Genomic DNA, 26,612 nt, shown 5'->3' on the forward strand with positions numbered 1-26,612 from the left:
AATGCATTTCCTTTTGTTTCGAAGAAATGCTTTCCTTTGAATCAAAACTTTTTCTTTGTTTCAAATAATTAAATGCTTTTGATTCAAAAACCCTTTCGTTTAGTTTTATGAAATTTATCTTTATTCTAACGGTATTTGGGTTTCAATTTAAAAGTGTTTGTTTTTCAATTCTAGTATTGGTTTCTAAAAATTCTAGTACTACATAAAAATTTGCATCCTATTAGAAATAAAAAGAAATCAATTATAATAAAACATTTTATTTCTCTTAAAGTACATGTTCATCACAAGATAAGAGTTCTTGAACCGGTTCATCTGTAAATAAAGAAGAGAACACATAATACGATTTATTATGAAGCGTAAAAAAAGCGACATTGGGCTAAATAATGCAATTAAAAAAAAATTAAAATTATTTGCATACATTGCATGAAAAGTACTTACTGGACGATGTTTGTTGGCGGACAGTTCCATCCGAACAGCTGATGAAGGGTTTCGGCGTCAGATGTTGAGTCTTCTTGGATCGGACCGGAAGCGATTGCAACCGCATAGTTGAAGGACCGGAACAGTCGGTATACAGTACCTCTTTAAATCAGTTGGATGAATGATTGCCCTGAAAAAATTTGTTACTTAGACGGTTTATTTGAAATTAAATTAATTTTGAAAGACCTACCTAAGAGTCCACTGTCGTTGTCCTCTCAAAGCTGTCGAAACTTTCCTACGCCGGGTACGTCTTGTGATTTCGGTGCTGTCTGGTGGTTGCGCGGCAGGGAGATTCCGGAGAAAATAAATAGGTCTGACTGGTTGTCGGATAAGCTTCTCGCCGACCCGTTCACCTAACAGAACAGAAGCTAATGAAGATGTGTCGACTGTTTGACGAAAAAATACTTTGGTTCAAAAGAAAATTAATCTAAATCAATGAATTTTTACTTTGATTCTGAGTTAAAAAAAAATTCTTTGAATTCAAATTAAATATTTTGATTTAAAAATTCGGAACATTGGTTTTATGGGAAAAAAGTTCGGTTCAATATAAAATTTACTTGAATCAAGGAAATTGGATTTTGTTTCAATGGACACAAGGTTTTTGAATCAAAGATGTATATTTTTTAGTTCAAAGGTACTACTTTTCGCTGCGTGAAGAAAAAATCAAATTCCATTAATTTGCAGTAGAAAAGTTGACTTCAGCCTTACATATTTACCATTCCGTAACAAATTGAGTTATAAAAATATTAACTCTTATAGTTGTAGAACAAAATATATTTCAAAAACTACTCTTTAACCATTAACATGAATTTTTTTTTATTACCTATTTTTTTGATAAAACAACTGAAACAACCACTGATTTATAAAAAATGGATGCCTAAACCAACCCAATTTTTTTTTCAGATTTCTTTTCAATATCTTTAAAGAAAACCATTGATATTTTAGAAACATTTATTTAATAAAACAAACAATTTGAAAACATTTGGCTACTTAATTTCTACCGAACAGCATACAACGGAAGTAAAAAATATAAAAATAATAAAATGGAATCAAATGTGATCGACATCTGTGCAATCGGGAATTTCATTGACTACTTCTAAAGAAAATGAATTTTCCGATGGAGCAATCGTTGTTGTTGTTGGAATTGTTGAATCCACTTCCGCTCTGTTTCGGAAATTTAAAAAAGATTTTTGCCCTGTTGCATCTGTTAACCGTTCCCTTGAGTTCAAACTAGCTAACCCAATTTCCGATTGTTGTATTTGTTGTTGTTGTAAATTTTGGCAAACTCTACTTTTTCCAGTCCCAAAAAATAGTACCCAAACAAACAATGGGCAATTGTATTGCTCTCAAAAGCGCCATACCTGAAAGCGATTTTGATTTTGAATTTGCAAAATCATATTTGGGGCCGTTCAGATACCACGTGGACAGAAAAATGAAATTTTTGACCCCCTTCTCCCCCTCCGTGGACATTCGGCAAACCCCTACCCCCCTCCCCGGATGTCCACGTGAACAGATTTGAAAAAGTTTTTTTTTTAAACAAATATAATTTGACAGTTAGATAACAGTTTTTGCCTTTTTGTTATTAAAATGGCTGATCTTAAAAAAAAACGAATAAGATTTTTGTGATATAAAATGATTTTAAATATTTTAAATTTCCCAATTATCATATTTATTTACTTGCTTTCAAGTAGCTTCTAATTGTTTAAACTTAAACTGGAAAGCTTTGCAATTTTGAGATTTTGATGTAAACATCTTAATATTTATTCACCTTAAAAAAATATTTTGAAAGTTAGTTTGTCCACGTGGACATGACCAAAACCCCTACCCCCCTCTCCGTGGACAAGCGTGGACATTTCCATACCCCCCTCCTCCCCCTAAGTTGTTCACGTGGTATGTGAACGGCCTCTTTCACTTCTACCTACCTTTTTATTCGCATATGCTACTCTTTATCAAAGGACAACAAAAAACACCACCAGAAAAGAAGCCTCAGATAAAAGATGATTATTTTCTTCAGTGTTACTCGGTTACACTGACAAAAATGCAGCCCATCAATCGAGCTGTCAAATTACGGTTGTCAAATTTCGGGTCTAACTACCGTTGCGTGAATTCAATTTTTCTCTGAATACGCAATAAAAAAAATCGATCAACGAACCGCAGACAGCGATGCCACAACAGCAGTTGAGAAAAAGTGAGTTCCGAAAAGATTTTATTTGAAGCTTCATGATCCAATTCACTATTTTTAAATAAACTACATATTCATGTATGTTTCTTGAAGCTTACTTGAAATTTCATATTAAACTAAAACTAAATCGTAAAAAGTATGGATCTTCGAGCGCATTTCAACCATTTCTATATGCATGCATATACCCGCATAATTAAATGATGGATTTGAACCATTCAAGTAAAGTTTGTGTTTACAAACGAATAATTGATTGAGAAGGTCATGTCCATAACCATGCATCCCAAGTACGTTTCTAGCTGTTAAAAAAAAGACATGAAAAATTCTGAAGGGGTTTTTTTTTTGTTCTTTATTTGAAACGCCTTAAGTCTATAGTCCACATTAGGCAACATGAGACGAACTTTGTTGTCTGTTGTTATGTTGTTGGAAACCTGAGACTGTCTCAGTGTCTCGCGAAGAAAATGGGAGACGCTGAGACCGTCTCGAGACGAACCGTCTCCTAGTGTGAACTAGGCTTTAGGCTTTAAGGAGCCAAAATCGATTTTGTTTGTTTACAATTTTGTTTGCTTAATTTAACACTTTGAGTACAAAAATCGTGGAGTTTACCAATGTTTACTGAAATTCAAATTATTCACTGAACCTGGCAACTTTGATGGCAACCCCATTTGGATCAGGGGTGTCAGGTGTCCTGATATTTCAGGATTTGTCCTGATTTTCGAGAGGCCATCCTGACCCGGATCGGAACGAATTCGCAGCCGGACCAATAACTGTCAAAATTTTAGTTGTCAGTTCAAATCCGTTCGATTTTTCTCGGAATTCTATTGGATTTTTCCGACCATTTCTCCGCTGCCATACAATGACAGAAATTAAAATCGATCAGTTCGAATCTGTCAGTTTTACTTGGCGGGACCAGAGATGCCAACTGCCAACTGATGAATTCGATTTTTGAAAAAAAATGTCCTGATTTAAAAAAACATATCCAAATTATAACTAAATATATTGTTAAATGATGAAAACATCAAACAAATCTTAAATAAAGTAATTTAATCAGTTTAACCAATCTTTGGTTCAAATGATATTTGAATGATCTTTTTCGATATTAACTACAGGCCAGCCAAGGTTATTCTTGCGTTTCATAATTCGTGGCGTCTTCAGCACCTATATTTCATCTTAGTTATGCAATCTAAGCAGAACTGCAAGTTAATATCACCAATTTGGTGGTGTCCTGAAAAATCCTGATTTTTAGCGTTGTCCTGATTTTTGACAAAAAAACCTGGCACCTCTGATGGAAATTTTTTTTAAAAAAAAAATCGATGAAGTACCGCTGTAAACGAATGAAGTTAAATTGCATTTTTTCGACGATGAGAAAACAAAAACACAACAAAAGGGTGCATTTTATTATTAATTATTATTATTTTATTATTGATGGACGTCGTTTATCCGTAGAAGGAAAAGGAAATTCGGATTGAAAAATCCCTATTAAGTGGCTGCCGTTACTCATTCCCGATATCGTCGGTTGTCGCGAAAAGATACGTGGATTGTGAATCACCTGCCCGCCCACGCAATATCCCGTGTACGTGTGTTGACAATTGCCGCACGGCCATCAGGACGGAAAGCTAGAAAAAACAGCCCAATTTTCTACTGCTGCTACGGTGCGTGTGTTTGCTCAATATTCTGGTTTACATTTTTGATGTGCTCATCACTCCGCTGGAATTCAAAAAAGTAAAGTCTGGTATGTGGGTACCCACTGGCTAATGGTGGACTGTGTGTGACCTGAAGTGAAAAGTGAAAATTATTTTTGTTTGCGTTCGCCAGCAGTAGATGTTGGGGACATTATAATTCGATTAAAATCGAACCAAGTCTTGTTTTTCCCCTTTCTATCGCTGCGTGACGTCACTTGTGAAAAGCGAAAATCAAAACACAATCGACGGAACAATGCATTCCGTTGGAGGATTCCGCGGAACGGGAAGTGGCAGCAGTAGCGGAGCCACCGGAAACAGCTCCACCCGGGAGCCGAACAAACGCTTCTCGATCCACGACGCGTTCGAGGAGGAAACCGATGAGGTGATCAAGGTTTACGGTTCCACGGTGATATCGACCCCGATGAGAGCCAAAGCTCGCTCCCCGGATGATGTATCGATAAGGATTCATCACGACCAGAGGTGAGTGTTGGCCAGCATCTTTGTTTTGATCCGATACGCAATTGCTGCTAATATGATGATAGGCCTTCTAATATAGAAGCTTGGGTGTTGGGTGTGTAGAGGGAAGCCAGAAATGGATTGCTATAAGTAGTAATAGGTGATGGAGAAAACCGGTAGAAGAATGTTGTTCTCTGTTGTTCTGCGCTGCTACTCATCGCTGTTTTGAAATCGATAGGTACTATCGGCATTTATCAGATAGGCATGTTTCGTCATTGCTCGTTTTGCGAAATGCAAATCGAAAGTCTTGTTCTGCAAGGTCGTTATCGGTAAAATAACGCAACCTATGAAGAAACAGCGATTGGTTTATTCATCAAACGAAAAGATCCATATTCTACAAAAACTTTATTCTGTTATCTAAAATTTGATCAACCCTTCAATTAAATTTGAGGGTATTAAGTAGATCAAACAACTAGTTTTACTAATCTACAGCGGAAATCCTTGGTCACATGTAGAGTTTTTTGGCTTATGGGCTTTGAATCCTTAATTAGAATTAATTGTTGTTTTTAAACGAAATCAATAAAGTTATAAAAATTTTAGTCAAGTTGAGTAAGGTGAACTAAAATGATGGAAAATGTATAAGTATATTCATTATTCTTCCCTTTTAATTGAATTTAATAATTAAGTCGCACTATGATAGAAATTGGGAGTATGACATTTAGCAGAAAAGCCATTTGGCATAATTTGAACTTACCGTGTGGTGACTATTTCATTAAACTTTCAAGATTTCTTTTTAAATTTTACGGTGTGCAAACATCGAGGATGCCGGGGGTGAGGCGACCCAAACCCGCCGAGGTGGCCTTATTACATTGGTCTAGGTCTATTGGGGCCTCCTTGATTTATGTGAAAGCTAAGGGTGATCCCTTAGCCCCGTCTGCCGCGCAATAGCGCGAAGGGCAACATTTCGATGCAACAAATTAACCCGGCTTCTCACGCTAAGCCTTCGAAATTTTGAACTAAACAAGACCTATCTTATGTTTTTTCCCGAGCAATCGAATGAAGGCTGCGTTTGCCCTCAATTCCCCTATATTTTCAAATAGTTTAGAAGGTAGTATACTGTTTATCGGAATTCCATTTACCGGAAGTACTATTTACCGGAATACCATTTACCGGAATTTGTTTGAAACCTATAAATTTGGGTTGTACCCCATTTGCCCAAAATTTTCGCCAGAATTTACCACTTTTCAAAAAAAAAAATCGCCTGAAGGACCATTTCCCAGAGTATTGAATATTTTAATACAAACTGGAATCCCAAAAAAAAAGAACTTGCTTCCAAAAACACGGGGTTTAAAATATTATTCACTTAATCCAAACATACGGGAAAAATGTGCCTTCCAAGATTTCATCATTTACCTGAGAATCCTGAAAAACCTATAAGAGAAAGAAATAAATTCAATCTAATTAAGATAGTAGCCGCGACGATTACGGCCCCCCTCTTACTAACATCACACAAAAGTGAAATTAAAACTCGGCACAAAAAAAAACTTAATGAGTTAAATGCCTTAATAAAACTTGTAAATAAAAAAAATCTAATTAAGATGACATAAAGTCTATCCACTTAGGCATTTTAGCATTTAAGTACTTTTCCCCATTCGGTAAGGGATGAAAGTATGTCCGATGATCATCTACATTAAAGTCTTTTTTAGTTTAATTTCTTAAACTCAGACTCGCTTATAGCGTATGATCCCAGAGTACGAAAACGTAGGCTGGCAAATGAGCGACAGTTACATATAAGATGGAAGGGATCTTTCACATCTGGTTCACAACTACCACATACTGGAGATTCAGCACGCTGAATGTTGTGCAAATGATAGCTGATTTTACAATGATCGGGGAGTGTTCTGATCACGATGCTGCAATAACTTACTTAAAGTTAACAAGTACCTAACTCAATATGGTTGGAGATGGATAATTTAGTTTGGTGACAAGTGCCCAACACTTCTCAGTATCGTTCACGCTGGTTTGAGGACCAGAGTTTCTGAACCAACATGGCGATATTGGGACAGCCGGCTCTGGTCTGGAAAAATCCATTTCCGAGCCAGCTCTGGCGAGTTCGTGGGCGCATTCGTTTCCAAAAAATCCCTTATATACGAGTACCCATAGAAGGTTTTATCCGTTGCCTTCAGCAGGTTCTTCGACTGCTTTCCGGCATGAAATTACCACTTTTGATCTAGAACTGGAAGCACAAAGTGATTTGATAGCTTCTTGGCTATCTGAACAGAAATAAATTGTTCCGAAAATATTTGTATTTGTATGACTCGATGATCTTTCGATATTTCCTGACAGCCAGAGACCAACTGCCTGTAGACGATAAGCACATGAGAAGGCTTCCTGTTTTAGGAACAAGCGTAGAGGTTTGATAGAAAACAGAGCCTCTATTGTTGCAGTACGAGTTGTTGTGAACGATCCGGACTTTCCTAAAAGGCACATTCTTTGAAAGTGATTTAGTTCTGTCCGAACTGTTGCAGCTTCTCCTTTCTGCCACCACACTAGACACCCATAAGCCAGAATTGGTCTTACTATTGTGGAGTAAATGCAGTGAATATGTTTGGGTTTGAGTTCCCAGTTTTTCTCATTTCTTACCATGGTGATTTCGGAACCATAAAAAGCAGAGGGTGCACCCCGCGGGTGATACGTTTTTTTTTCGTAGTATTCCGTCTCACGACATAACTTGACGAACATAATTCCTAAAACTTACTCGGTCCATGGCAACCGTCCCCAATTTTCGAACATCCTACATTCGCCAGATCACGCTCCACTTGGTCTAACCACCTCGCTCGTTGCGGTCCCGCTCGTCTTGTTCCTACCGGATTCGTAGCGAATACCTGTTTTGCAGGACAGTCGTCCGGCATTCTCGCAACATGTCCCGCCCAGCTTATCCGGCCAGCCTTCATCACCTTCTGGATACTGGGTTCGCCGTAGAGTCGCGCGAGCTCGTGGTTCATCCTTCGCCTCCACACTCCGTTCTCCTGTACGCCGCCAAAGATGGTTCTTAACACTCGTCGCTCGAATACTCCGAGTGTACGCAGGTCCTCCTCGAGCTGTCTATCAAAACGTGGTCGATCTGTGATTGTGTTTGGTACGGTGATCGCCAGGTGTACTTGTGTGGGAGGCGGTGCTGGAAAAAGGTACTACGTACGGCCATTCGTTTGGAGACGGCGAAATCTATAAGTCTGAGGTCGTTTTCGTTGGTCAGCTGGTGCGCACTGAACCTTCCAATTGTCGGTTTGAATTCCTACTCCTGGCCGACCAGAGCATTAAAATCCCCGATGACGATCTTGATATCATGTTTTGGGCAACGGTCGTATTTTCGCTCCAACTGCGCGTAGAATTTGTATTTGTCGTCACCGGTACTTCCGAGGTGAGGGCTGTGAACGTTGATGATGCTGATGTTGAAGAACCGGCCCTTGACTCTTAATCGGCACATTCGTGAGTTGATCGGCCACCACCCGATCACGCGCTTTTACATCTTTTCCATCACTATAAAAGCTGTTTCAAGCTCGTGTGTGGTTTTCCGCAGCTCTGGTAGATTGCACGAGCATCTGGGTACGTTCGTACCGTGGAGCCCTTCCAGCATACCTCCTGCAGCGCTACGATGTCGAATTTGCGGCTCTTCAATTCGTCGGAGAGCACGTGGGTACTGCCCACGAAATTTAGAGATCGGCAGTTCCATGTACCAAGTTTCCAATCGCTAGTCCCTTTTCGTCGCGTGGGTCTTTACCGATTTCCATCCGAAATTTGTTGTTCGTTGCTCGTGTTTTTTTGTAGTCACGAGCTCGCAAGCTAAACCCACTATCTCGCAGGAGGACATGGAGAACAAACGCATACGGAGCCACCTATCTCAGTCTACATGCGACCAAAGCATCCACCGGGGCTGAATACCCGATCTCCGCTAAGGTTGCTCTTATCCCAGCTAGCATCACGGGGAGGTAGAGAATCGGAGTTGTAAGAAAAAAGGGGTTCTCAGTTCGCTCGAGGTGCCCGTTATGTCCTTATCTCCCCTTTGTTTCATTTTAAGGAGGTCACTTTATACCACTATCTTTTTCACTAAATGACACGACTTGTATATCATTTATGTGACAACTTCAAACCTTAGCCTAATTGGACCTTGTTGTAACTTATAAGATTAATATACGAAACAAAATTTAATCTATGTTGCCCGTTATGCTTCAAATTTATTGTTCTAATGTTTTCATGGGAACTATCGTATTTTGAAAACTGTGCTTTTTTTGAAAATTTTCCTGCCGAATTTAATATGGTTAATAGACTGCCCCAAATTTGTATGGGAAATTCAAAACCTGTGAAATGTTATGCGCTGCAGGTTAAAATTGATCCTAGGCCTAGTACAAGATCTCATGCCAAATTTGGGCCAGATCGGATCACGTTTAGGGGTCGCTCAACGAGCCTGAAGTTTGTATGGGATTTTGAGACATTTTGTTCGGGAGAAACATGAAAAACCAGTTTTTCATCAATAACTTTGGTTCCCGTCGGCCGATTTCTTTCAAAAGCCTAAAGCCTAAATTATGAAAAATATTTCATCCGAAGACCGCATTTCAATTAGAGTTAAGATAAAAAAGTTATAGGGCTTCAAAAATGGGTTAACTTTTTTAAGGATGGTATTCATCACTGTTAATGAGTCGAGGCGGTCGAACATATTGACTCCTCATTAACAGTGCTGAATACCACCGTTAAAAAAGTTAGCCCATTTTTGAAGCCTAATAACTTTTATCGAAATGCAGTTTTCGGATGAAATATTTTTCATAATTTAGACTTTGAGAAAAACCGTTTTTGAAAGAAATCGGCCGACGGGAACCAAAGTTATTGATGAAAAACTGGTTTTTCATGTTTCTCCTGAACAAAATGTCTCAAAATCCCATACAAACTTAAGGCTCGTTGAGCGACCCCTAAACGTGATCCGATCTGGCCCAAATTTGACATGAGAACTTGTACTAGGCCAAGGATCAGTTTAAGCCTGCAGCGTATAATTTTTTCAAAAGTCGGGTTATTTGGGGCACTCTAATGGTTAAGTTTAATATTGCAATTCTAGGAACTGAGGGTTATTGTATTTACTAACTAATCGTGTAGTCTTTACGGATAACGGTATTTAGAGTCTGTTTTTTTTTCTTTTCTATTCTTTCACACGCACACACTCACACTGCTACACACTATATCACACTACACGATGGTGGTGGTTTCTGGGTCCTTAACGCTAACATACACAATCACGCAAACAATCACAAAATATCGCAAAACAAAAAAAACGATACCTGGCCTACCAGGACTCTAAAGTACACCGATGATACCACCTCCAGGGATAGCGACTCGCTGATACAGGAATACGGGAATCTGTCGTCCAACGATACGTACACCTACTGCTGGCGGCATCCGAAGGTGCGGGAGAACTGGCGAACCGTGCTGGCCGCCGCGACCCTGCTCGTCATCGGAACCGGCCTAATAGCGATGGGCGCGTACGCGATAGCCGAACCACACAACGGGTCCCAGGCCGCGGTGTTCTTCGTGGCCGGATTCATCTGCTTCGTGCCGGGAGCCTACCACGTGGTTTACATCTGGCTAGCTGCCCGGGGCTATCGGGGCTTCGATTTCTACCATCTGCCATTGTTCACGTAAGGATAGTTCTCTTTATCGAATCCGGTAGTAGTCGAAGGTCCCGAACCTCTCACAGTGACCAGTGTGCGCAGCAGATGGATGAACAACTCTAGCGCCCTTTTTGTAGTAGGTACAGACAGGTTGATCGAGAGCTCATCACTACTGCGACGCTTACTTCCTTTTGGGGATAATCTAAACCGGAAGTTAGGCAGGCATCCTTAGCTTAATAATGATAGACACGAAATGATGATTCATACTCTCTCTCTACATACATACATAGATAACGATATACTCACGTACCCTACTGTCGTCTCAACGTGAATACTTTGGCATTCGAATGAACAGAAGCTCACAATCAGAAACGGAGATGTGATTAAATTGTAAGTTTATTGTAAGCATTTTAGGTTCGCGAAGTAAGAAGAAATACAATACAACGTTCTCTGTTTACAGTAGAGCTTTTTAGGCCAGACTTATAATAGGTGATCGATATTTGCAGATTTATAAATTATTTGTGTTTTTTTTCTTGTAGTAAAGGCTAAGGCTGAATATACAATCCAGTTTGTATAGGCACGTATATTATATAGGAATATGTAATTAAACAATTTCAACTGATCATGACAAACGAAAGCTTATGCAGCACTGTTTTATTCAATCGCTCGGGAAACTCCTTGAGAACCATCACCTTTGCCGTCGTCATCATCGTATCCGAATATGTACTTACAATTTTTGATGCAGTAGTCTCACTGGAATAGGTTCGCAAATTTTCGTAAGAATTTTAAAGAGTATTTTTACGGGTGAGTGTCGTCCAATATGTCTACAAACTTCAAATAAATTCTCCAGTTGAAAGTTTAATATATTCAAAAAAAAAGTATCCTCCATTAGATTCAAAGTTTGCTTAAGCGATACTCGCTTTAGAAAAGGTACATTATCGCAAGGCAAACAATCGAAGTGTGCAGAAATAAAACCATTATTTTTGATTTTAGTACAAGAACTTTGAAAAATTTCAAGTTTTTCGATTTCGAAATTCATTCATTGCCACAGCTCTAACAATGAAACGTTTTGGAATTATCTGAAATCTGTATTAAAAGTCCCATAAATTAACTGCTAAATCCTCATATACCTTTTAGGTGCCCTACTTTTCATCTTCCAGTGGGTTTGACAACCAGGATTTTTGGGGGCACCATCAATCAATGTATTGCCTTCCTCATCTGCTTCTGTTACCTCTAGTGACTATACTATTGGCTACTTACTCCATTCATCAGTGAGCGTTTTCGATTGAACTCAATCGAAAACGCTCACTGAAGAAGATGGTAAGTTGCTATCGAAATACCGGTATCTGAACTTTTCTTATACCGGGGTTGTATTAAAGGGAATCTTTCGATTACTTTGAACCAGTAGAATTATTCAACCAAGTAGGCTCACAACATATATAAGGGCAAACAACCATATTTCTTGTCTCGAAGACGCGTAATCAAACTGATAAATCTCTATATTTCCTGCGTGAGTTGGTGCGCTTAGTGGTAAGTCAATGGGGTTTTCAAGTTTCATCGAGACTAAAATATGTTACAAAAAAGGTTATCCTTCATCTATTTTCAAACCATTTAAACACTGGTTTATTTTAAATCATCAACGCAAAAGTAACAGATTTTTTTTATGCTTTTGTAAAACGTTTGAAATGTTGCAGAAGCATTTTTCAGGCCAAATGGCATTCTTGTAAACTTGTTTTTTTTGGCATTCTTAGGTTCTCTATCTCAATATTATGGAAGGGGACACTTTCTTTTGGCTATAGCTACATTCCTCGTGATGGGAGATGAACAATTTTGACAGCGTTGTGTTGATTATAAAAAGTACTTTTTCAACTTTGATCATTTTATAATGTATATGGAACTTAAATCAAAACAGCATAAGAACATACATAGCTACAAAAATGTTTGCTGGGAAGTCTCAAGTCTCAGTTTCCATGCCTCGGGTCTGAAGTCTCATTTCATTTGTAATTGTGATGATCCCACAGATAGCCCATTCGGATCCTTCCTCCATCCCTCCTTCTGATCAGGTTTAAAGTTCCACTTTTCATGTCCATGTCTCAGATTTCTCTCTAGTCTCCTTATGACTCACGTAACATGTCTTACTTCTCATGTCTCTACTTTCAAGCTTAGAGCTAAGCTTCTCCCAGAATACTTTCTTTGAGACACCGTGTAAAAAACCCATGTTAAAAACGTGCAAAAATCTTGGTGTAGTTTTCACGAGGAATATAAAATCTGAGCGAGCATCTTCTTCGACAACATAGTAAGTACAAGTCTCTAGAATAACAGCCAGAAGGGTCACATTGGTCAAACTAAATTGCGTGTAAGTCGATTATTTGTTTATTAAAAAATAAAAATATCTTTATTTTGGAAATTCAATATGTATAAAATACAGAAAAAATACTCAGTTAAGTTTCCGGTCGACCTAGTTCAAATTGACGAGGCTTTCGTTGGATGCCTGTCATCGGATTTTGTACAGTCTTCTTATCCAAGTTCCGGTGTATTTTGAGGGTTCTTCTTATCCTTGGGGATAACCTGAATGTTGTTAGAGGCATACCATTCCAATCCTGGGTGACGGCCCTGGTTGCAACAAAAATGTCGCTTTCCAAGCCACCAGGTACAGATAACTTGCCAAACGAGATATTTCATGGCAAACTTTGATAGTTTAAATAAAATGCTTGAAAATGTGTGCCACCTTTCCCCTTCCGGTTGCTGTTTAATACTCTTGCCAGGAAGCTGTCTGAAGTCTGCCTTAGCGTAGGTTTCGTCTTCAATTACCACGCAATCAAACTTTGTCAACAATGTCGTATACATCTTCGAAGTTCTTGTTTTTACCGTAAGGTTTTGATTATCGTTGTGATTTGGAGTCACTACCTTCTTATAAGTCGATAGTCCAGATCATTTTTTAGCTTCGTGCAAAGTTGTAGACAATATTCCCAACAACGGACTAGCAGGAAAAATTCCTTACTGGAAAACATTAACCGAAAATATCTGCTCGACGAGTCGAAATCGCCCATAATCGGACCCATCTTCGGGAAGAATTTCCGACTAGGCATTATATTGCTATTTTGGTCCGGAAAAGTTGGCTGCAGCGTGAAGGAGAAAAAATGACAGAACGTCATCACTAGTTCCAGTGGAAAAAGATGGTGGACGTGCGTGTTAAGCCGCTTAACTTAAGCGCGGAAGAAAATTAAAGTGGCCACAGAGCTCGTGTGCATATTTATCGTCCCAAGAGGGAAACGCGTGTGCTCCGCTATGGGTAGAAGGTAAATAAGCTGAACACCAAGCGAAGCTGCAAGGCGGTTCTTAATGCTCCGCTTTCTCATATAGGTGCCTCGGCTGTTAAACAACGTCTCGGCCAGCAGCTCAGGGACGACGGACGGATTCAAGTAAGTCAGCTGAAAAAGGAGAACGCAGAAGGAAAGCAATTCCTCCTGCCCCCCTCCCCAAATAGCAAAGCAACGCGCTCATCCGGGAAAAAGCCAAACTCCACGAGAAGATCATCGGACAAGAGGTCGAATTTCGTGAGAACCCCTGGGTGTAAAAACATAGACCAAAAACTAAATCGCTAGGACCCCTTTTTTTACAAACAACCTTTGCAAAACTCTTGCAAAGTTTTCGTAACGTTTCCGCCACATTTTCCACCACATTCAAATCATCATCCACGTGTCAAGCGCAGATGTTCCACTGCATCCGAGCATAAACAGTCCGGTCAGTAGTGCGACAACAGTAGTTGCTCCCTGAAAGGAGAGATCAACAGCCAGTAGAAATGTCCACATGCATCCACCCGGACGGCTGTTTCAGCAGTTGTCGAAGTCGAATCAGCCAGGCGGCTGATTACCAATATCGCCAACGGAACAACAGGGCGGCTGCTCACAGTAGGTGTCGAATTCCACCTGCCGTGTTGACACGGCCCACAGCCGCCGAACGTCAGAATAGCAGGCAAAAAGAAAAGCGAATGACAGGTTTCTGGTTAGGAGAGAAAAGATAGATTAAATAGGGAGAAGAAAAAGAATTGTCTAAACTAAAACCACCTGTTTGAAGATTGTCAATTTCTGAAAACTTCTCAAACTAAAGTTTAAAAGAAATACGGTTGTATAACCCATAATTCCGTGAAAAGAGAGCGATCTGAGAAGCTCGAATGAAGGTTAGTTTCAATTTTATGATTATCGACAAAATATAAGCTCAATCCTTGTTTTCCGCTATGTACAGGTACTGCGAGGTTAAGTAATTCGTTTAACAACCTGCATAATCCAACTTCTAGCTAGAGAGCAATTTAACCAAACTGTTTCATCGAGAAACGTAAGTCGAAAGATGTTTAGGATTGATAATTAGTTTCTAACACCAAGATTCTTCTAGAACGGAGAAACCGAAGTTGAGATAACCACATTCCAGTGATTCTCAGAACTCCTCTCGATATAATAATTGAAACCAAATCGGTAAACTGCACACAATCGACATCTGTAAAAAGAAAAGGGAATCGTGAGTACCAAAATCAAAACCTGAAACAAAATTAAATTATACTTACCTGAAATTTATAAATTAGGTCGGCTGTAAGGCAGCTTTATTGTAAGGCCATAGAAATCAAAAGGGCTAAATTTGAAGGAAGATAGGTCACTAAAATTTGTGAGTATTAATCAAAAATCAAAGTATTCATTTAACTAACAGCAGAAATAAATTTTAGTTGAGCTGTTTAAGAACTGCTGCAAAAAAAGTGAGCGACTTTGAATCATCCAAAATTTACCGTAACATGCCGTGTGCAACGGTCGGCAATCGGTACAGCCGCACGTAGTCGATCCAGTCGGAATGGCTGATCAAGGGTCCTATTAACGCCGGAACAGCCCGGGTGGCCGCGTTTAGGGTTCAAGTCGGAAGGCCAGGAGGTATCAGTATTAACATCATCGCCGGATTAATCCGGGCGGCTGTAAAAAGCAGTTTTCATAGCCAAAAAACGTGTGGTCGCTGCGGTGGTCGAGAGTCCAGTCTTTTTATTAGTTGATCACCCAGGTGGTAAATCCTTTTTACGGATTGCATTCCAAGGCACGGCGAGCGACCGACTCCCCCCAGTATGCTACTCTGGTTCCAATGGGTGCAATTTGACGACTCATGATACTAAGTACTCCTACGCCATAAAGTCCACCTGGGGTCTCTGGTCATAATTCCCATCCGGACCTGCATCGAAGGATGTACCCGAGATGGGAGACCACGTCCGCGCTAAAGCGCTCATCGGTAAACTCCAGTTCGAGTCAAAACAAATACCCTGCCTCTTGTTACGATTTAAGACTAAGGACCTCTCCTCTAACGACTCGAGGTCCGGCCTATACTCGCAGGCTCGCTTGGTTTCCATGACTATCGTGCGCTCCGCCTCTGTTCGAGACCACTGCAAGAGACCAATGACCTCTCCTCTAACGACTCGAGATCTTGGTTTTGCTCGAGGCCCTCTCCTGTTGCCCACCCGTATGCCGAATCGAGAGCAGCTTATCCTGGACGCGCCTATCACAGCACACGTCCGGGGTTTGACGAACACTACTCCGATTATTCCCGGCGAAGACTTCATCCTCCACCGACTCGAGGGACTCACCCGCCGACGACGTGAAGTCACACTACCCGAGAGTATTTCGCGGCGTAAATACTCTTCCCCCTACGAGTTCGACTGCGAAGAAGGTCAAGTCTTATCCCTGCAGCTTCCCTCGTAGGGAGCGCGTTCTACTCAGAGACTCCGCGGCGGTGGAGGTATCCTACACAACGTTCGCGACGTACCTAACAGCTCGGCCTTCGCAGAAGGTAGAGTCTTATCTTTGTATGCTTTACTGCTAGGATCGGGCGCATACTTCTCGAATGCCCCCCGCCGAAAGGGCATTCTACTCCGACCGTGGTCCGGTTTACCTCCTCCCTTTTGGCCGGCAACCTTATGCTTTTTGCCCGCTGTGTGCCGAATCGAGAGCAGCTTATCCTGGACTCGCGCCAGTCACAGCGCACGTACGGGTCTTTAACCTTCCGACGTGGACCACTCTACCCGAGAGTACTCCGCGACGTGAATACTCTTCCCCCTACGAGTTCGACTGCGGAGAAGGTCATGTCTTATCCCCACAACCTCCGTCGCAGAGGATGCTTTCGACTCGGATACTCCACGACGGAAACCAAGACACAGACGCGCGACGTACCTAACAGCTCGGCATACGCAGAAGGTATAGTCTTATCTTTGTATGCTTTACTGCCAGGATCGGACGCACACTACTTAGGTGCTCCCCGACGAAGGAGTCACCCTACACTGGTCGCGAACTGGTGCTGGTTCCAACTCCTCTGCAGGACAGTCATGATCCGGGTAAACCCATCGCTGACCACGCGCCAAGTATTGGCATCCTCACACATCCTCCGCACGATGTTGTCGGCTGTCGTGTCTGGTCCGCAGGCGGCAAGCATGTTAGCACCTACCCCTTCGAACCTCGGACAGTTGAACACTACGTGCTCTGATGTCTCTATTGTGTCACCGCAGGTTGGACAGGATGGCGAGGCCACGTGTCTAAACCGATGGTGGTACTGCATGAAACATCCGTGACCATTCAAGAACTGTGGCATGCAGAAATCTACCTCTCCATGTCTCCGGTCCATCCAGGGTCCGATGTAAGGGATCAAGCGATGGGTCCATCGGCCACGTTCCGTTCTGTTCCACTGGTGCTGCCAGTTGGATATCGAGGCCTCTCTGGCATGTTTCCGCACGTCGGGCAAGTGCCTGTGCTCGTAGCAGAAGATATCTTCCTCTAACAAGACTGAGATTGGCATGACCCCCGCCACAACATCAGCAGCTACCGAGGACACTATTCGGTATGCGTTGATTACTCGCAGGTTCATCAGCCGCTGCACTTTGCAGAGCTTTTGCAGGTTACAGTGCCTGCTCAAGGCTGCCGCTCCATACCGCAAAATGGACGAGGTCACACTCGCCAAGACCCTCCTTCTGCTGCAGCGGATCTTGAGTTGTTCGACATGGCCCGTGAGAGGGCTGCTGTTGCCATTGCCGCTCTTTTACAGGCGTAGTCGACGTGGGCCGTAAAGCTCAGCCGGTCATCGATCATCACCCCCAGGTATTTGATCGCTCCACCATCCTACAGATATATGCCGGAATCCTCATATTGATGAGCGACGACGCAATCGCTGCCCAACTGACGCTGTTGAAGGCGTTCTTTACGCCAAGGGTGATCACTGCGAGAGTCCAGTCTAGTCCGACGCAACCAGGGCAGCTGTGTTCATTGATCGAAATCGGAGAAGCGAGGCGGTCTGGTCAACGGCATCCTCTCCCCAAACAATCAGAACGGCTGCTCACATCAGGTATTCAAACCGCAGCAGCATTCACCGGAAGTGAATCCAAATAGAATCGGAGATGGCGCGGCCAGAGAGGCCGAACACAGTGGTCGAAAAAAGAAGATCCAAAAGGGCAGATACCCAGCGGCCATGAGGTCGGGACAGCCAGGTGAACTGTTCAATACACGAGACGCAAAACAGCCAGGCGATCGCGTGCAGTGGTCTAACTAATCCAGGTGCTCAATTTAGCCGAATCGAAGTTGGAAAAGCCAGGCGGCTGCTCACGGTAGCCGAAATAGATGGGTGGACAAAAGCCAGCCAGGTCGACGAAGTCGGAACAATCCATTCTGTAAGCGATTCCCGGATTGTCGGGACAATTCTGCATCAGGTCAACCAACGACGGTGCGGCTTCCGCAGTGCCAACTCCGCAAAGAGGCCAGCAGCGGGCACGGCAAGAACGAGCACACCAGCTTCAAGTCTTCGTGCCCAAGGAGGTCCAGATTTTTTTCTTGTTTCGATTATAGTCGTTTTACCATCATTATGGCATTCGCGACTTTATCAACGTTGCAATTGGCGGATCGTTATTGAAAAACTTATCCGGTACAACTGTGTTGGATGTTCACTCTTGGGCTCGAACTCGCAGACATCTGCTCAGGAGACAACAGACTAGCCAACTGAGCTATATCACAAGCCCAGGAGGTCCAGAATGTTTTTTTTACAAGATGGGAATTTGACTTCAAACCATAACAGCCGGGTGTTTGCTTCCATGAGTGGGTTCGACCCACTAAAACCACCTTGGGCTTCCTGTGCCAGATGTGCCCCTTGGTTTCACCCTATGAGACTTCATCAAGGGGTGGATTGTGCTCATGCACTTATACATCTCACCCTTTTACTTCTCCTCTATCTCAATTTTGGTCTTTCTCCTTGATCATCGTTCTGCTTTATCCACTTTTTCCTCCTTCTCCTTTTTCTCTATCGCCAACTTCAGACTGGTACGGAAGACCCCGAAACGTATGCCGTTTAGGTAAGGCTTTCAAAGTAACTCGCGCCCGTCACAGCAACCACTGCCGCAGGATATCTAACCACCAAGGCATGGCTTCCAAGCTAGAATCCCGTCACGACCACCCCGAATGGTATCTCCGCTTCCTTTTACTGCAGGAAAGATCGTAGCTGAGTACGTGAGACACGTATGAGTCCAGATTAGGGTTATACCGCGCCCTAAGATCGCGTTGCTTTTGGATTGAAATGTCATACGAGGCCCAAGACCTTCCATGAGCTTGTCAAATTTGGTTGACTATCTCGCTCTCTCCGTTCATCATCTTTCCTGATTCTTATCAGATCGCGCAGGATTTGCGAGATTTCGTCGACTATAGCACGCCACGACTACTCGTCGCGATACATTTCACTCACAATGTTTTCAGCGTTCAAATTTTGAAGTTGTTGACGCCTGGAAATGGACCTGGGACAGATAAAGATAGCATGTTCTGCCGATTCCTCTGTATCTACGCATTCCGGGCAATAAGGCGAGCTGATAAACTTAAACCGATGAAGGCATTGCTTAAAGCACCCATGACCCGGAAGGAACTGCGTTAGGTTAAAGTTGACCTCTCCATACTTCTGATTTACCCAGTCTGAAACTCGCGGCATAGGCTAATCCATCCGTCCATCTTGCGTTGTTCGATGCGTGCTCGTTGAATTTTACGCACTCTTCTAACAGCTCTTGCTTTGTAACACTCCATATCTTCCGCCAGAGTTATGTCGATGGAAATCATACCCGCGATGACAAATGCTTCATCTGCTGATATGGTCCTGTATGCACAGGAAACTCGCATGGCTATTAGCCGATGTGTGCTTCGTAATTTGGATCTGTTGCGCTCTACCTCTATCGCGGAGCTCCAGGCCGCTCCTCCGTATCGTAGTTTCGACAGTGCTACGCTCGCAAGGAGACGTCTCTTGCTACTCTTTAGACCATGGCAGTTCGGCCTAATCCAGGCCAATGAATCTATGACTTCCGATGCACTTTCACAACAGTATTTGACATGCGCACTATAACTTAAGCGATGGTCGCCATTATTCCAAGGTATTTCAGCTGCTGTTTCGAAGATGTCGTGTACCCTCCAACAGTAATCTCCATGTGCGGCACAACTCTTTTATTGGTCACGAGCAGAACTTCGGTTTTATGGAGAGCTATCTGAAGCTTAACTCCCTCCATCCAGATGCCAACCCTTTCTACGGACACCGTTGCAAGGTCTTTTACCTCCTCGATTGTTTCGCCGGTGATCATGAGCACAATGTCGTCAGCAAATCCGACTATCATTATACACGGCATTCCAAAGCACAGGTCCGAGTATGGAACCCTGTGGAACACCCGCTGTTAGGGCAGTAGATCGTAACCCAGTTTCGGTTTCGTACGTCAGGATTCGATTTTCGTAAAAGCTTCCTATTATCCTGCAGAGGGTATTGGGAACACGCATCCTGTGAAGCGCTTTGGCAATCGCTTACCAGCTGGCATTTTTGAAGGCATTCTTAACGTCGATCGTCCCAATGGCGCAGTGACGAACATCTATCCGCTTCTTTTATTCGCGTACACCGTAGATCTCCCTTTCCGAAAACCGAACTGTCTGTCCGACAGTCCACTTTCGCCTTCTGTGTTGATAATAAGTCTGTTTAATATTGTCCTCTCCAGTAGCTTACCAAGGGTGTCCAGCAGACAAATGGGTCTATATGATGATGGATGCCCTAGGGGTTTCCCAGGTTTCGGTAGTAGCACCAACTTCGCCATGTTCCACGAATTGGTAAAAGATCCCTCGTCGAGACACTTTTGAAGTCCAGAATGTAATGAAGTTATCGTGCCATATTGTGAACAGTCCGGCGAGGCAGTGAACTGTAAGTAACACGCTTATTGACTATAAATGGTTTAAAATATTGCCAATATAAGGTAAAAAATTAACGAATTACCATCTATTTTTAGGCATCGACCACGGATCCGCCTACATAATACACTTTTTGATCCGAACCTCTTTAAATGTACCGTTAATTAATAGGATATAAAATTGTCAGTTTTTCGAGTTATGCGATTCCATAACTATCGAGCGAGTTTAAAGCATGGATCACCCAAAATCTGGACGCATTAAAAAGGGTCTATCTCGGAGCTATGTGAACGAAATAAAAATGTTTTATATTCAAAATGTAGGGTTTTCATTGCACTTTAAAAGAAAAATAATAAAAAAAAATCTAACTTTTCGGTGAGTACCACTCATTATAGTTTGGACACCCTATTCGCTGACCTCAGCGGCCATTTTGTTCCACAATCTCTTCATCTCTGTTGCATCCCGAGTCGTCCTACCATTCTTCTTCATCTTCTGCTTGACAATTGCACAAAATTTTTGGATAGAGCGGAATTGAGGGCAGTTGGGTGGGTTGATGTCCTTTTCGACAAAATCCACCCCGTTGCATTGTCTCGATAGCACTGTAGTACCTCTTTTCTGTAGTGGCAGCTTGCCAAATCTGGTGAAAACTTTATTGATCCTTTGTGAGATCTGATGTACAGAAAAAAACGTTTTTCAGGCACTCCTCCTTGTACATTTCAGAGTCCATGGTCCTGTTTTTCACAAAAACCGGGGTTTTTCGTCCGCAGCTGCAAATACCTTGCCAGATCAAACACTTTCTTGCCAACTTATCGGCAAAAACGAATTTGAACTTGGCGGGGACATCACCCCGACCAGTGGCTTCGTAAAATTTTTGCCAGGAAGCCGCCCAAAATCCATCTTTACGTACTTTTCGTCATCCATGAGGATGCATCCGTCGTACTTCGTTAGAACCTTGTTGTATAACTTCCGGGCCCGTTCTTTGGCTTCTACATTCTTCTTCAATATCCGGTTTGGTTGCTTACTGGCCCGATAAGATCGTATTCCTTCGCGCAGACGAATCCTTCTGACGGTGCTCCGGTCGGCATTGAATTTCTTGGCGATTTCATAGTCCGACTGCCTTGGGTTTATCTTGATCGTTCTCAACACCTTCAAATGCAGTTTCCGATCCTTAGTTCCACTATAACGCTTGGTATGAAACTGACGATCGATAGTACGCATCTCACGGAAACGTTTGAGAACGCTGCACGCGGTCGATTTGACCATCTTTACAGATTTTGCTATTTTTTAACCCGACCACGTCGGGTTTTTGACGTGAGTGTCCAAAATTAATTTTCGTTTCGCGGCTTCCATCACGTGTAACTTTTTTGGAACAGAACGAACCGAAATGAAATTTTCAGCACTAATAGAGGAAACAATTCCGAACAAAATACTGTCAAAACATTCCAGATCCGACAACTAGGAGCGCTATGGTGTAATAAACAGTGCGTCCAGATTCTGGGTGATCCATGCTTTATTCATCGATGAAAGCTTAGGATGCCCTTTCCGTAAAAATAAATCTATACAGTTTTAGAGAAAAACAAATTTGCCTCTTTGCTGCACACTCTTGAACTTGAACAAACGTGTGTGGTTGCTATCAACGGTCTCGAAATGCTAGAGACACTTTCATGTCATCTTGAAACTTATGCAGCTTTTTGGCAACATTCAAATCTTTTCGATTGTGAGTTCCATGGACGTTCATCTTCAATCATTTTATCGCAAACAATCTTATTTAGGAGGCCCATTGTCCATGTCTTAAACGAACAAGAATAAATTCCAAATAAATACCCAGCACCAACTTTTATTAAAAGAGATATTTACTGTACACCTCTAGCTGGCGCTGCAATGGAAAAAAAAACTCATAAATATCCTAGCCTAGCGTGTTCGAAAATGCCAAAAAACGTTTTGTTTCGTTCTTCTCGGCGGTCGCGGTGGTTGGTTGGGGGAATGTCATTTCATTACTGCTTTCGCAAATGATTTCATCTACTCCACTTGGTACTTACCTAATCTTTTAGCTAGTCACGATATTTCCGAGTACTGCGGCAAAGTGATGGTCTACAAGGGCTGGTTATGTTGCGGTTTTTGGAATGAAAAAAAAAGGTTGATTGGGGAAAAGGATTTTCTGAAGGATACTTAGTTGTAATAGTAAAGGAACGACGAAATCGCAGGCAATTAGCGTTTATTTTAGTTCCAAAAGTGCTAATAAAACGAATTCGTCCGTGTTTATTCGAGGAAGAAATGAGTACCACTATTCGTCTGGTCTAGTGAATACAAGCTCCTATCCTAAATGCAGCATTATAGTTTGCGGGAAAACGAACCAACAACTGATTAATCCTTTTAGACTAAAAGTAAAGTTTCCGGTGGCATTTAGAATGCTTAGAAGCAACTTTGTTGTTTTTTCGGCAACAGAAAGAAAAACTCAAGGAAAAAACAACTGATAAATGCCTGAAAATCTGTTCTTTGTGAAAATTTTACTCGAAGGTCTGCTATGTACGAAATGTATCAATTCAGTACATTTTTTGTAAAAACTTGATCAGCTCAACAGCGTTTTAAAATCTTTGTTATTCAAGTCCCCAGCTATTAGCGGTGTCATTTATGTAGAACTTTGGGTCTAACAAGCAAAACAAAAATGCTCACTTAACGATAAAATATTTCGTTAATTCATTTTATCATTTGGTAGTAAACAATAGAATTTACGAAAAACCTGAAACGATGCAAATTAATTAAACTTAAGGCTTATCGCAAGATAACAAACGGCTCACAGTCAAAAGCTTAACGCATATATGTATGTCAGGTTAAAACTCGAAAGGCAATCTTTTTGTTACCACCATAAGCACAGTCAAATTGTTATTGAAAAAAAAACACAGTCTCCCTTATTCTGCGCCGCGCATGAGGTGACGATTGTCACCTCACCTCGAGTCACCGTGAGATTTGTCACCTTATTCCCGGAGTCTGTGTGGGTGAAGTGACAGGTGCTCATTTGTGGGTGAGTGACCAAATGAACTTATGTGTCTAACCGGCTTGGTTTGTTTTGTTTTGTAAGCGCTTTCAAACTTTTAAATTAGTTTTTAATTCAACTAGTAAGATTTTCGGTTCGGAAAAGGCTACCGTCGAATTGCACGATCTAAGCAAGGCATTCAAGCTAGATAAGAAGTTCAGAAGTGCAGCGGATGGTGTGAAAACATAACCATGTAGTTGGCTGATACGATGATACCCAGAGGAAAATATGCAAAACGAATGCAGGAGTCGTCGGCTGCTGTCCCGACAAACCGGTATTGTATTGTCCCTGGATAAGAAAGGATTTAACAACAAGTAAGTTTAAAAAAAAACAGAAATGATCCGAGCTAATCCGGATATATTTTTTTGCACTTTTCGTAGGGGTGAATTGAAGGTGGCAGGTTTTGTTAGCATAATGGAATGCCGCCGAAAATTGGAAGCAACCGGACAACCTATCGGCTATCAGATGCGGATGCGATCCAGGAAACATGTTCGTCAGAAAGCCTCAGTTCCAGGCTTCTATGGATCCAACTGGAGATGGGCAAAACTGGAGATGATCACTCGTTGAAAGGATTATATTATCATCAACACCTTCATACCAATATTGTGCTATTATTGTAAAATTTAAATTTGGATTTTGATTTCTAAAATAAATAACTTTATACATGCAGAAACAAACTTTAGATTTGGATTCGAAAATCAGCTCTTTAAATCATCTTCATTACAATCATCTTTTTACAAATCATCTTTTTCATTACAAATTTTTTTTTCACGGGGTGAAAAAAATTGATTTTCTTGAAAAAGGTAAATAAGTTTATCTGGGTTTTCTAAAAATTGCCATTGTTGTCTGTGGTGAACTATTTAGAGCCTAACTAAGTTTGCTTTATGAAAAATTTTCATTGAATTTCTATCTTGTCACCACCTGAAAAGGTACCGACAATTGTCACCTAAAATCGTCACCCGAATGCGACGATTCTCACCCACGGTGACTACGAGAATAGGGTAAGAACTCACAAAGTTCATCCGAAGTGACAATCCTCACCTAAACCGACTACGGGAATAGAGTGACTTGGGTGACTCGACTATCGTCACGTCACTCGAGGCGCAGAATAAGGGCCAGTAATTAAATAATCTCATAAAACAATATTACATTAATCGAAATTTAGAAAGAAAAAAAATCAAACAAAACGATACCAATGTAACACTACTCCGTTCATCTTAAAAGTGCACTGAATATCTGATTTATTAATAAACCCTACGAAAGGGAGTTTCAAATTATAAGAAATGCTTCCACGATCAAATCGTTGAACTATAAATACAGAACTAAAATAAACCTAGAACAAATTTCTATACTTTAAGAGGTAGTTAATATATGTAAGCATATGAGCGGAAATGTGATGCGCTGTTTGTATTAACAAGACTTGGTAGTTAAATCTTGAGGGGAAGTGAATGATAAATATGTGCAAAAACAGTAGATCGTAATAGAATCTAATCGTAATAGTAACGCAAACTCACCCGAAGAACGACTGATCTTGCTTCATTTGTATTGATTTCGGAACAATTCGTTTGAAGATATTTTTTATATATATTTTTCCTCAAAAAATTATCTTTTACTCTTTTTACACTCCATATGAAAAGCATTGAGGTTTTAACATTTATTCATTACTTAAACAGTTTATACAGGATAGCCGGACATTTCAACTTTGCGTTGAGGTGAACTTACAACTGAAAAAAAATTGAAGATTGTGTCACCGCAACTGTTATGAGCTGTATTCCACAATAGTGATAGGGATGTGTAGTAAAATATTCAACTAAACATTTGTATACATAAAATCAGACCTTTTCAAATATTCTGACTGGTTTGTTGTTGTTAGAAAGGAAAGAAAAAGTCCCTTTTTGATTTCAAGAATAACTGCAGGTAAGTCGCGTAGATAAACATTTTTCAAAAGGTTCGTGATTCGACCGACTAACTCTGAGTGCGTCAAGACGATTCAACTGCTCATCACTTCCGATACTTTTTAACACTAAAAATCCTAACCTCCAGAAATATTTAGTCAGTACTAAAAATTTGAACAGCCTTAACTTGCCAACCACTGTTTCGAATTTCACAAACTTTCCCGACGGCTATCGACTTGCTTTGAAATCGCGGCCTCCAACTTATAACACTAAATTTGATTAATTTTTCTTCTTCTATGAGGAATTCCAAAAATATGAAAATGGTTGGTTCTTAGAAGTAGGAATTTGGGGATTTTTTTTTATTATCTGACAATTTGCGCCGGGGGTCTTCGGTTTTTCTCCAAAATTTAAAGTTTTGTTCGTTTCAGCACCATAAGAAAACATGTGTTTTTGCAGATTTCCAAGACTTTTATTTTTCGGGTTAGATAACGTTTAAGTTTTTTTGAAAAAAAAATTACCCTCTTTTCAAATGCCCATAACTTTGTCAATTTTCAACGTAGAATATAAAATACCACATCTATATATATATATATATTTATATATATATATATATATATATATATATATATATATATATATATATATATATATATATATATATATATATATATATATATATATATATATATATATATATATATATATATATATATATATATATATATATATATATATATATATATATATATATATATATATATATATATATATATATATATATGCATATGGTCCAACAATGCATATGGTCCTTATTTCTTCCATAACTCTTGAAGGAGTGATTAGCTCATTTTGGTGTCTTCAAGTGAAAGTTGTAAAACTAATTTGACTATAAAATGGCATTTTTTGCAGATTTTTAACCCCCGGTGCACTTGCGTACGATAAGAGACGAAGTCCCTATTGTGAGTGCAGTTGTTCGAAAATTGTTAGTTTTTGACGTTAAAAAAGAGATTTCTTGTCACTGTTTCTTTCA

The 26,612-nt window shown here is 40.9% G+C and overlaps 1 protein-coding gene across 1 annotated transcript; it reads left to right on the top strand.

The window, feature by feature from the left end:
- Positions 1-4,008: 4,008 nt before the first annotated feature.
- LOC129750859 (uncharacterized) lies at positions 4,009-25,536 on the top strand. Its single transcript, XM_055745968.1, has 3 exons — positions 4,009-4,818; positions 10,134-24,001; positions 24,068-25,536. Exons 1-2 carry the CDS (start codon positions 4,592-4,594, stop codon positions 10,480-10,482), a joined length of 576 nt encoding a protein of 191 aa, XP_055601943.1. The 5' UTR covers positions 4,009-4,591; the 3' UTR covers positions 10,483-24,001; positions 24,068-25,536.
- Positions 25,537-26,612: the final 1,076 nt, after the last annotated feature.

The sequence above is a fragment of the Uranotaenia lowii genome, chromosome 3 (assembly GCF_029784155.1).
Source record: "Uranotaenia lowii strain MFRU-FL chromosome 3, ASM2978415v1, whole genome shotgun sequence".
Taxonomy (NCBI): domain Eukaryota; kingdom Metazoa; phylum Arthropoda; class Insecta; order Diptera; family Culicidae; genus Uranotaenia; species Uranotaenia lowii.